This window comes from Sardina pilchardus, chromosome 16 (assembly GCF_963854185.1).
Source record: "Sardina pilchardus chromosome 16, fSarPil1.1, whole genome shotgun sequence".
NCBI lineage: Eukaryota > Metazoa > Chordata > Actinopteri > Clupeiformes > Clupeidae > Sardina > Sardina pilchardus.
In genome coordinates this window covers 7,447,327-7,459,343 of record NC_085009.1, presented here as the reverse complement: position 1 = coordinate 7,459,343, position 12,017 = coordinate 7,447,327, and the positions used below count along the sequence as shown (strand labels likewise).

The 12,017-nt window shown below is 51.3% G+C and overlaps 1 protein-coding gene across 1 annotated transcript in view; it reads right to left on the bottom strand.

Moving 5' to 3' along the window:
• mn1b (meningioma 1b) overlaps positions 1-11,055 on the bottom strand; it is a 21,921-nt gene extending 10,866 nt beyond the window's left edge. The window contains exon 1 of the mRNA XM_062516809.1: positions 6,020-11,055. Within this exon, the coding sequence (XP_062372793.1) occupies positions 6,020-9,902 (3,883 nt within the window). The 5' untranslated portion in view covers positions 9,903-11,055. The remainder of the gene's footprint in view (positions 1-6,019) is intronic.
• Between the last annotated feature and the right edge of the window lie 962 nt (positions 11,056-12,017).

The following is a 12,017-nucleotide window of genomic DNA, read 5'->3' as shown; positions in this document are numbered from 1 at the left end:
GATAGTAATTAAGGAGAGAGAGAGAGAGAGCCGCCACTGTCTGCATGGCAGGCACGTTCACGCCGCCAGGACACGGAAAAAAAAACAGCTCTTAGTTTACACACACACACACACACACACTCACATACACATACACATACACACACACACACACACACACACACACATACACAAACACACACACACGCACACATAATGTTTATTTCCTCTGCGTGTCAACATGTACATACAAAACCACCATAAACTTGAGGACAGTACTCATTTCCTTTCTCTCTCAACACATCTACACAAACACACACAAACACACACACACAAACGCACGCACACACACACACACCCTTCCACAGCAGAGGCTGCTGGTCTGGAGGGGGCCATTACTCTGACACATCACACCCACTAAACACACCCACAGGGAGCTCTTAGCGAGCGAGTGGGGGACTAACAAGGTGAGAGACACACACTGCTCCGCCACTGCACAGCGACAACACTTCTCCTGTTTTGTTTTTTGTTCTTTTTTTTTTTAACTCCTCCGCCGTTTGTTTTGTACCGAGTCAACCTCAGCTCACCTCGCCATCCACCTTTGCTAAGAAGATGTTGTAAAACATTGTGTCAGCCCTGACAGAACCCAGTGCCGTTGACTGACATGGTTTTGGCATCAAAAACAGCAACAAGGGAGGACTACTCTGTCATGTCAACTCTTTGTGTATGTGTGTGTGTGTGTGTGTGTGTGTGTGTGTGTGCGCGCATGTGTGGGAGTGGGAGTGGGGGTTGTCATTTCAAAGTGATGATAAAAGTATATACTCCATGGTAAGCTGTAAAACTGCACAGATGTCTATTGCATCGTGTGTAATACATCCTGAACAGATTAAGTTCATCAAGTTGAACGTCTGTCTTTCACAATTTACACTGAGCACATTTCTCCGTCATCTGGCTATATGCAAGAAAAGGTAAACCAGCAAACGTGATGCCGTGACTCTCAGATGGAGGGGTGTGTTCAAGTGGATCAAGCCCAGCACTGTGTGGCCATGGGCTTTCACAAAACAAAAAGTTTTGGTCTTTCTGCTCCATTAAATTTTGCTGAAACTTCAGCTCCACCACAGCTGAAGATAGCCTCAGCGCGAATCGCAGAATGTTAACGTTTCCTGTGAGGCTAGCCCCATCCACCGCAGCCATGCTAACACCAACCGGTGCCAGGCATACTCAATGACCTCACACACACTCTAACACACACACACACACACACGTATGCATGCACGCACACATACACACACACACACACACAAAGAGAACGGGCTGAGGGGCAGCTGCCATGATAGGGCTGTTAAACTCCACTACCCATAAAGCACTAAGTGGAGTCTATAAACCAACCAATTAGCGCCATCATATAGGCCTCATTAACCCTGCTTCTGAGGTCTCTCATGGCTGCTGCCCCTGCCAGGGCTGCTGCCACGGTCCCAACCTCACCGCCCCCCACCCGCCCGCCCGCCCCTACCCCCGCCCCCCCGCGCCACAGAGAGAGCAACGCGCTCCTGGCGCTACCAGCTGGCTCCAGGTCAGATGGCGTGTTTCCTTCCACAGTGGTGAAGGTTAGGAGCGCGGACTGGGGGAACTGGTCTGACATCAGCAATTAGGGCCAAAGGTATCAGGGGCGACGCCTGTTTGCGGGCCCGGCAGCGCATCTCACAAGCAGAGTCGCCATGGAAACAGGTGTCAAACGCCTCAAAGAGGCTTCAGCGTGCCCAGTGGTAGACTATTAAAAATGACATTCATTTAAAACAGCAAACAATACCCTTAGTGTTCTTACAAATAATTAATAGCACTATTTCGCTGGGATACATTCACACAAACGAGCAAAGCAAATACGAAATGTCACTGACATGCCTGGAAGCGCATAGATTTTGCAGGGGAGAATGTTTGCTAATAGGCATAATGCAGTGCAATTATAGTCATTAAAGCTATAAGTACATCTAGTTCCACCAACACCTTATACAATAAACACTGGAAGCAAGTCGAGGCTTGACAAGCCAAAGAGGGAAAATAATGATGCAATTGCTGAGGAGCAATTATGAGAGCATCTCCACAAAAACTGTCAGGAAGTTGGCGCGAGTCTTTTCTATGTTTTTCGTGTGCGTGTGTGTGATTGTGCATGTGGGTCTGTGTGTGTGTGTGTGTGTGTGTGGGTGTGTGCATGTATGTGTTTGTATGTGCGTGTGGTAACACTATGGTGAAGAGTTTATGCTGAGTGGGAGTGAGAGTGTGTGAGAGAGTGTGTGGGAGAGTGTGTGATGTGTATGTGTGTGTGTGTGTGTGTGGGGGGGGGGGGGGGTCTGGAGAAGAGAGGGAATTGCAGGGAGGGGGAGGAAGATGTACACCTGGGATGTCTTGAGTTACATCTCATTTAACCCCTTGCTTTCGAGGGGGCCTCTGTGTGTGTGTGTGTGTGTGTGTGTGTGTGTGTGTGTGTCTGTGTGTGTGTATGTGTGTGTGTGTGTGTGTGTGTGTGCCTCTAAATGTTGGGATACGTGATGGTTACACTTATATATACCCTTTAACATTTGTAACGATTTTCATCGTGTTTAATACATGTTCCTATTCATACACCTACGACTGAATGCCATTTCGATTATTTGGCTTTTGAGAGATACAAATGAAAATACCATGCTACTATGCTACATTTGACCTTATTTCTACAAATAAAAGAATATGACTTAGTCACATCTGAGGTTATCATTTTAAAATCAGTTGTGAGTTCCTAAATCGATAGTTAAAATATAACCAAAAGTTGTTTGATATATTGTTTTTCAACTTGCAGCACAACAAACTGTGTGACTGTACTTATTGATGTTATGCTTAATTAAAATCTAAAGACAATTATTGCACAGCATTAGATGGTTAATTTTTCAAGTGATGAAGAAATCACAAGACTATCAATATCAATATGTGCAAGCATCCATGATTCAAACAAATTAGAAAAGAGGACCATACATTAATGGAAAACTGTGCAACGCCAGGCTTGGCTTACTACATGCATATGACTAATATAGCCTATCACCAAATATTATTTTGGTTTAGTTAAACAATAAAAAAATAAGGTACCAAAAGAATCAAATGTGTTTGTGAATTTAAGCAGTCAGTCACTACTCCTTGTTTTTGCGGCTAGCATCAGATGCCATTTCATAAGTCAAAAGCAGCTCCAACACGCCTCTTGCCTTCACTGTCTATGACCCTCAAATGAAAATCTGTCAGGAACAGTGATTTGTGCTAACTAGCTATCGATCGCACCCGAGCGACGTGCGTTTAGAGACTCAGAAGGAGGAGGGGGGAAGGGGGAGAACGGGGGGAAGGAGAGAGAGGGAGAGAGGGGGGAAAGGAGAGAGAGGGAGAGAGAGAGAGAGAGGAAACAGACAGAGAAAACAGGCAGAGTGCTTTTGCTTTCTTGACTACCGACGCAGACGCGCAACAAATCTATTTGGATGCCCTATATTGGGGCGCCCGAACAATACAATAAAGCCACGGAGAAATGTTGGTGTAGTTGACTGCGCTGAATGTTAAACAATGTGCCCTGACTCGTGATGCGCCTTCGCCGTACCCCCGCCCTCCCGTTGTTAGTCGGAACAAAAGGACACTGAATGAATGCGCACCGGGGGCTACCTATTGACGCGCGTGAAAGCGCTCCCTGGCCGTGGCGATTCAATTATGCGTGTCCCGTCGCGGAGACAGTTCCCGTTTCATACAGCCATTTTCACTCGTAAGGACACTGACTTGTCTTGGTGTGGAGCACATTGTAAGGGTTTGGCCTATATTGGGCATAGCAGCCCCGTGAACGAGCACGGACAACAAAGGGGCAAAAATAGAGTAAGAAACCTTGAGGCTGACTTGCTGGACACTGACAATGAAATGTTATAAAACGTTACTTTTAAAATTATGATACATTCACGTCTTGGACACAAGCTGATTATGATAATAACTCTAAAATGAAAAGTACAATACAGGATAATTTAATAATAGTAATACTATTATTATTAATAATAATAAACAATATAATAATAATAATAATGATGATAATAATAATAACCCGCATAAATTATTTTCTTAATTTGTTTGCTTTTTGTTATTTTATCAGGGTAATCCTTCCACCAGAGTCGATTAATGTGATGCCGGCGAGGCCTGCAATGCAATCACGGCTTTAAAATGATTTAGTGCGACCTAATGAGGAACACTGGCAGCGAGTCATTTTTCAAACCGCTCAGCTAAGAAAAAAATACCTATGTTGTCCACCCTTTCCTCAGACACAGTCAAGACACCATCAAATATGTAGAATATCTATCTGTACGTAGCCTATGGGCAGGACTGTAGCCTACAGACCCATCTCGTCTCTCAATTTTCTGCTATTCTCTTCATGATCTATATTTCTGACATAAGAATGGTATGGGACAGCAGTGGTATGTTATGGGCGCGGGGAATTAAGTCTGATAATTAGCCTACTGCACTATTTCAATCACGGCGTCTTCTAGAAACAAAAAGCGCACAATCGCAATGTTCATAGAAGTTGAAGCTGAGTTGTCAAGGCTATGTCTATAGGATCTTGTGAGCAGGCTGCCCGTGTTGGCAATGAAAGCTAAAGCCCCACATCAGAAAAGGTGGATCATGAGGTGATAAAAATAACAATCCACTTATGGTTAAAATACCATGCTCTTGGTATTGATACTGTAATCTTACAAACCCGTCCAACTGTTTAAAACAAGGCAAAAAAGGAAAAAACTACCGAGTTGAAAAGTTTTTAAATCTACGATATTATAGTCTAAAAACTGAAGTCGTGCTATATTAATAAATCTCCATTTTAATATTAATTCCGCAATTAATATTATTATAATTATTAGTAGTATTGTTAATATTATTATTATTATTATTATTATTATTATGCGATATTATCCTGAAATGTTGTCATGAAATAAATATATAGAAACATTTTTTCATGTTTATCAAAGACTAAACTAAAAGCCCGTGTAAAATCTAAAATCAATCCACATCCACTCTCTTCAATCAGATTATCTAATCATAATAACATAAACAAACAGATAGGGAAAGAGGAAACCCTGCTGTGAAAACGCATCTCCTCAAAACGCGATTAATCTTCGCAGGGCCGTTGTTCACCCTGAAAACCGAGATAAAGAACCGCAGGAAATGTTTACTTTTCCTTGGCTGCCGCTTTGAAGCCTTTCTCCGTGGTTTCATGCGGACTTAAACTCAGAAAATAGACTAAATCCTTAGATAAATGTTCGAGTCATGTAACTTGTTAAGCCTTTAAAACTGCATAGAACGTGTACTTGACTTTTCCTACACCGATTTCCTTCTCTGAATAGTATTAATACGCAAGGTTAAAATCCTTACAATATATATATAAAAAAAAGTTTAGCTCCTCCAGTAACAGCATAACGCATCTCCTGCTATTTATTTCAAAATTCAACAGCCTGTCAAACAATTTACATATTACATTTTGTTCCACAAAACATCGGACATAAATTGCATTCATGACCCTTACAATAGGCCTACATGATTTGTATGACAATCTTCCTGTTAACAATTATGTTATCAATAAATATACCGTGTGTTTATAAACAGAAAGGTACTATGCTTCATAATCTACCGTTTCAATGCAAAATACACAAGAGTATCCAGCCAAAAAAAAAAAAAAAAATCCAAGTTACCAAAATGCAGAGTTGAGAAAGACACAAAAGCATTCAAGAGAGAAGTGCATATGTGCAAGTGAGCATTGGACTGTGTGTGAGAGTGTTCTCTGTTCATCACTAGGAAATAAATGAGTGAATAAGCATATATTTTCCCTGCCTCTGGAGCCATGAAGGAAGCATACATTTGAGGCACACTCTTTCTACCCATGACTTAACTTTTCCCTGAGGAGGGAGGGGAGACTTCTCCTAGCACTCTGCACAGACTCACTGGGCATCTTTCACATAAGACACACGGCACACCATAACGTCTAGGAAGAAATTATTTGTACCTTCTTTCATGTTGCTCTGGCCTTTTGTCTTTTCCCACGGAGTCATGCCCTTGCCCTCCTCCGTGCCCTCCATGAGGGCCTTGTCGTCGGGCACATACCAGGTGGCGTGCTGCTCGGCCATGAGCGTGTCCAGGTCAATAGTGCCCATGCCGCCTTTCCCGGCGTCTGGGCTGCAGCCCGCCAGATCCACGTCGCCGTTCTGCCCGCTGCAGTCGGGGGCCACGGCGGCGGCCACGGCCCCCCCCTTCTTGCCGGCGTTCTTCATGGCCAGGGGCTGGTCCTCGGAGATGCTGAACTGCTGGCGCTGCAGCTGGATCTGGGCCTGCAGGATCTCCAGGGGGTGGATCTCGTCCTGGCCGGAAGTGCTGGAGGGCGTCCGTACCTGCTCCATGCCCGGCGTTCCGGGGTGACCCCCACCACCACCACCGCCGCCGCAGCCTCCTCCTCCTCCTCCTCCCGGCCCCGCGCCGTTGCTGCTGCCCCCGTTGGCGACGGCGGCGGCGTTGTTGATGTTGTTGGCGGCGCCAAGTCCGTATCCGTCAGATGTCGAGGTAGTATGGTTAGCCATGCCCAGGCTCTGTCCCTTCTGTCCGCACATCAGTGCCACGTCGCCCCCTCCTCGCGCCATCTTCGGGGACCCCCCCACCATGGGGCTCCGGCTGGCCTTGGCGCCGCCGACGACTCCGACTCCGACTCCGACTCCGACTCCGACTCCGGTGGCGTCCGAGCTGGACGACACCTCGTCCTCGTTGCCGTAGTGCAGGCCGACGCCCGCCACCTCGTCGGCGAAGTCCACGTGCGGCGAGCAGCCGTCCGACTTGGAGACGCTCTGGATGCCGCTGTCCAGCGACGACATGAGGTCGGCCTGCTCCCCCAGGGTCAGTTCGCCGCCCTTGTTGCCCGCCACCGCCCCGCCCCAGGAGGGCGAGGTCAGGGGCTTCTCGTGAGGTGTCCCCCCACCCCTCTCCCCAAGGCCAGCCGCAGGGGGCGCCGACTGACCGGGACTCACAACAGGGTTGCCGTGGTCAGAGGGGAAAAACATGCCAGGGCTGACGTGGCCACTGTCCCTTTTCCTCCTCCCTCTCCCTCTCCCACTCCCTGTTGCTGCCTTCCCATCACTGCATGGGGTAGCGTCCATGTTGTAGTTTGGGGAGAGGGCACTGGCTTCCCCCTGCACCGGCGTCTGGTGTTGACCGGCGGGCTTGCCGCCCGCTCCAGGCCCGGCGCCGGGCATCTGACTGTTCTGCGAGGAACCGCCGACACCTCCTCCGCCTCCGCCGGCGGGGAAATACTCCTGACCAGTGCTCCCGTTGGCCGCGTTGTTGCCGGGCCCGTTGTTGGCGTCCTGCTCCGTCTGGCTGAGCTTGCGCTTGCCCTCGCCCTGGTTCTTCTTGTTGAAGGTCACGTTGAGGTTGGGCGCGCCCAGGCTGGCGATCATGTTCTGGCAGGCGGTGGACAGCGCGGCCAGGCAGCTCTGGCCGAAGACGCTGTCCTTGCCGCTGGACTTGCTGAAGCTGCCCAGCGACAGGGCGCCCAGCTTGCTGACCGACGAGCGCTGGCCCGGCGGGAAGTCCGGCGGCGAGGCGTAGCTCCCCGGGGAGGTGCTGACCCCTTGGGGGTTGCCGTGCGGAGGCGCGCCCCGACCGCCCGGCCCGCCGTAAGGGAACGCGGACTGGCCGCCCATGGGCGGGCCGGAGAAGTCGGCCGGGCGGCGCTGGTCGGCGGGCGCGTTGGAGAGGCCGCCGCCGGGCGACTGCATCTGCGCCAGGGCGCCCATGTTGCCGGCGAACTGCGGGTGCAGGCTGGGCGAGTGCAGGGGTCCCTGGACGTGGCCGCCGTCGCCGGGCATCCGCATGGCGTCGGGCAGGCCCATGCCGTTGACGCCCGTCCGGAACATCATGCCCGCGCCGTTGGGCTGCATCTCGTGCCCGCCGGCCTCGCCGCCCGGGCCGCCCATCCGCCGGGCCATCATCTCGCCCGGGGCCGGGTGCGGTCCGGCGAACCAGGCGCTCTCCTGAGCCGCCAGGTGCGGGTTCTGCCCGTCGAAAGTGACCATGCGCCCGCCGCCGTTCTCTCGCTCGAAGCCCGGCTGCGGCATGCCGCCGCCGCCGCCGCCGCCGTGCACCATGGCGCCCGGGGGCACCACGTCGCCGTGGTGACCTATCTGCTGCAGGTTGGGCTGGCGCATGCGCTGGCTGCGCGATGCCATCTGCTTGATCATCATGGCGGCGTTCTGCCGGTGTTGCTGCTGCTGCTGCTGCTGTAGCGTCTGCTGCTGCTGCTCGTGGTGCTGGAGGGGGGGTCCCGTCACCGGAAAGCCGTCGCTCACCGGCGGCGTGAACTCCCCCGGGAGGCCCGGGTACGACGAGGGCGAGAGGTGGTTCTCCATGCCAGGAGGGTTGTGCATGCCCCCGCCGCCCACGCTGGCTCCTCCTCCTCCGCCCCCGGCGCCCCAGGAGCCGCAGCCGCCGTCGCCGCCGCCGCCCGTGCCGTGGTGGCCGCCGCCGGGGAAGTCGAAGCGCGGCCGCTTGGCCACGTTCAGGTACGGCGAGTCGAAGTGTTGCAGCCGCTGGTTGGGCGGCTGGCCGTGGGGGGGCGGGGGAACCTGCTGCTGTTGCTGCTGCTGCTGCATGAACATGGGGTCCCCGTAGGGGTGCATGCCCCGGTTCTCCAGTCTGTGGATGGGGTACTCGAACTGGTTGTGCGGGCCGGGCATGAGGCCGCTGCCGTCCTGCATGCCCGGGTTGGGGGCGCCCGGCTCGGGCTGGGGGGGCCGGGGGAGGGAGCCCTGGCGCCCCAGCAAGGCGGCTGCCTGCTGCTGCTGCTGCTGCTGGAGGAGGGGGTGCCGGGCCCCCACGCCAGGCTCCATGCCCACGGGCATCTTCCTGCCGTTGCCGAAGCGCTCGAAGAACACCCCCCCTCCTCCGTGCTGGGTGGGGGGCTGCTGCGGCTGCTGGGGGCCCTGGGGGTGGCCCTTGGGGAGGGCCTGCATCCCCGGTGGCCTGGACAGGGCCGGGTTTCCGGGGAAACTGGCCCCCTGTCTGCCGGCGGCGAAGTGGGGGAGCTGGGACTCGGAGTCCGAGGGGGAGAAGACGGACACGTCAAAGTGGCCGGCAGGGGGCTCGTTGGGGTAGCTGTAGTCCAGGCCCTCCACGCCGGCCTGCGGGGGCAAACGCCTGGGCTCCAGGCCGTGGCCCTCCGAGGAGGAGGAGGAGGAGGAAGGCAGGCCGTGGAAAGACGCGGCCCGGTTGGGTGACTGGTCCAGGGGCAGGCAGGGGGCAGGGACGGGGTGGTTTCCACTGTTGGGTCCGTGGTGCTGGAAGTCAGGCATGGACCCGGGCCTCTGCTGCTGCTGAGGGAACCCCTCCCCTGCTTGGCCCTCGGAGAGAGGGTCGAAGCCCTCCGCAAAGCCCTGCTGGGGCCCCATGCCACCACCGTAACCCATCATCCTACCCCCATGTAAACAGGAGGACCCCTGCTCTGGGCCACCGAAGCCGCCTGCAAAATGCGGGTGGTGTTGGTGGGGATGGGTCTGGTGGCCGTGAGAGTGTCCGTGACTATGAGGTTGCTGGTTGTTGAAAAACCCGTGCATGGGCGCCTGCTGCTGTTGCTGTTGAAGACCGCCAGCGTGCATCTCCGAATGGCCGCGGGGGTGAAACCCGCCGCCAGTATACTCCCCGTTTATGTTCATGTTCATCCCGAGCATCGGCGGCTCGTTCAGCGGCCCAATCCCCGGTTCCACCGCACCGGGCGGCGGAGCGCCCGCGTGAAAGCCGGGGTTTTTATAATGGGCGCTCATGTTTGATCTTGACTGCTTCAAATTATTTTTCACTCCGACGTTTCTGTTATTTATTTGAGGACCAAACTGTTCGAGTCCAAACATACTTGTCCACTACCAATCCTGCATGACAGCCAGCTTGTCTGGCTTCGAGGCAGAACTCTGCCCTCTCCCCTTCAGTTCGTTTTTTTCGTCCACTACTAAAAGACAAGCGGAGTTTTATCCAGTATTATATTGCCTCACAAAAAGCACGAAAAGAGGAGGGCAACAGCACGTCAAGATGTCAAAAATCCATTTCTATGTTTTAAACGAAAAATATACAATAAAGACACATAGTCTAAATGTGCGATAGTAACTCACCACAAAAAGTTGATACTGTGCAACATTAACACAATTTCCTCGCCGTTTTAGTTGTGGTGGTGCGAAAATGTCAATTAATTGTCCACATATGCAAAAGAGAATATTTCGGTGATTTTAAAACTCACACGAGTTCCTTCGGTGCCAAATGCATTAATACCAATTTTAAATAAACTTCGCAAAACTGGTGGTGTCTTTCAACCGTACTCCAATATATTCCGTCTTAACAGAAGTTGAAAATGTCTTTCGCGTACTATCGGTGACAGAATGGAGATAGTATTCGCCCAATTTAAAAATCCACCTCCTTGGTAGAATGTCCCGGGACAAGGGATCTCAAATGTCCGTTAAAAAATCCATGCCGAAGGTGCAGACTTTCACGTTGCCATTGTCCAGAGAAGAGAAACAATTCAGAGCTAAATTTGGTGAGGTCAGTCACCGATTAAAAACTCTCCGGCCACGCGCCAATGATTTCCGTGAGGTTCTCTTATGAAGTCCATTAAATTATCGCAGTAATGGTGTGCTTGATCGGCCGCAAAATCCCGATATTGCTCAGGGTAGGCTACTCGCGCAACCGGCGAGGGAGAATCCAGCTCCGTGTGACATGAAATAAAACCAGTGAGGCTTGTGTGCGACCTTGTCCCCCGTGCTTCGGCCGAGGTGCAGGGCACACACTAGCCGAACTCCGCCACTACAGTGCCGCTTGACAGCGCAGTCCTCTCGGTGTTTATCATTTTAAATGCAACTAAGCACTTTGCAGAAATTAAAAAAAAACTATTTTTTCCTAATACCGACACTGCGCTCAGACCTTTCTTTCATGCGCACACAGGCACACTCACACACACGTACGCGCACAGTGCGTGTGTGTCCTCTTCCAGTCAGTCCTTCAACACCAGAGTCTGGTCTGGTCTATTCCAGCTGGAAGCGATTCGCTGATAGATCACATACTCTTGTCTGGCGCTCGGCGCAGCGTGAGACGAGCGCGTTTCAGGGAACCAGCAACAAGTTTTGCATTTCTGCAACCAATTCCTTCCATGGCCATGACCAATCAGAACTGAAGCAGCGCCGTCGAAGGAGGAGCCATATTTTAAGGTAGTCCAGGGACGAGCTAGATATGGAATAGAACCCAAGTGGGCAAAAGGCTACTTCTGAAATGACTTAAATATTTTTTTTTCTGTTGTATAGCCAACCCATAAGGATTCCAAACCACGTCAGGTGGGTTGCTTATTTCATTGTAGCCTACCTTTACGGTCTAAATGTTTTCATTTGACTAATCCTACTGGTAGTCTATCTTTACTAAGGGGCAACACATGGCTATAGCCTACTCGATGTGTTTAGCACATTTTTCAATATGTCTAAATCTGTCCTATACTACCCTTCTTAGAATGCAGGCTGTGGAGGTATCGCCAAAAATCAGAAGTAAGGACTATCAACTTGGCTAAGCAAAAATATCATGGCAATGAATTTTCTATCCGTCAATGGCTGCACCTCCATCACAAAGGCTTCGCTTAAACAAATGTGGAACACAATTGCCGCCCGGAGTTTGTATTGTTAAAGTTTTTAAACAAAAAATTAACATGTCTATTCAGACGCAATCGGTCCATTTACATAATTCTGTTTACCTTCTAAATTAATCTCTAAAGACTCGTTTAAAGTCGGGTATTGTATTCTTTGACAGAGAGGGCTGGCCATGGGCTATCTGAATAGGGACATTAAAAATATAGAGAGTTGTTTTCGGTTTCGGCTATCTGTGGATAACTTCTTAATTGGAAAATATTTAATTAAGGGTCGCTTCCTGTCGTGATGAGACTGACAGCCGTTTCTATTCCGTGGACCAGGGGCTTGTCTTTGATTTAACGGCTGCCA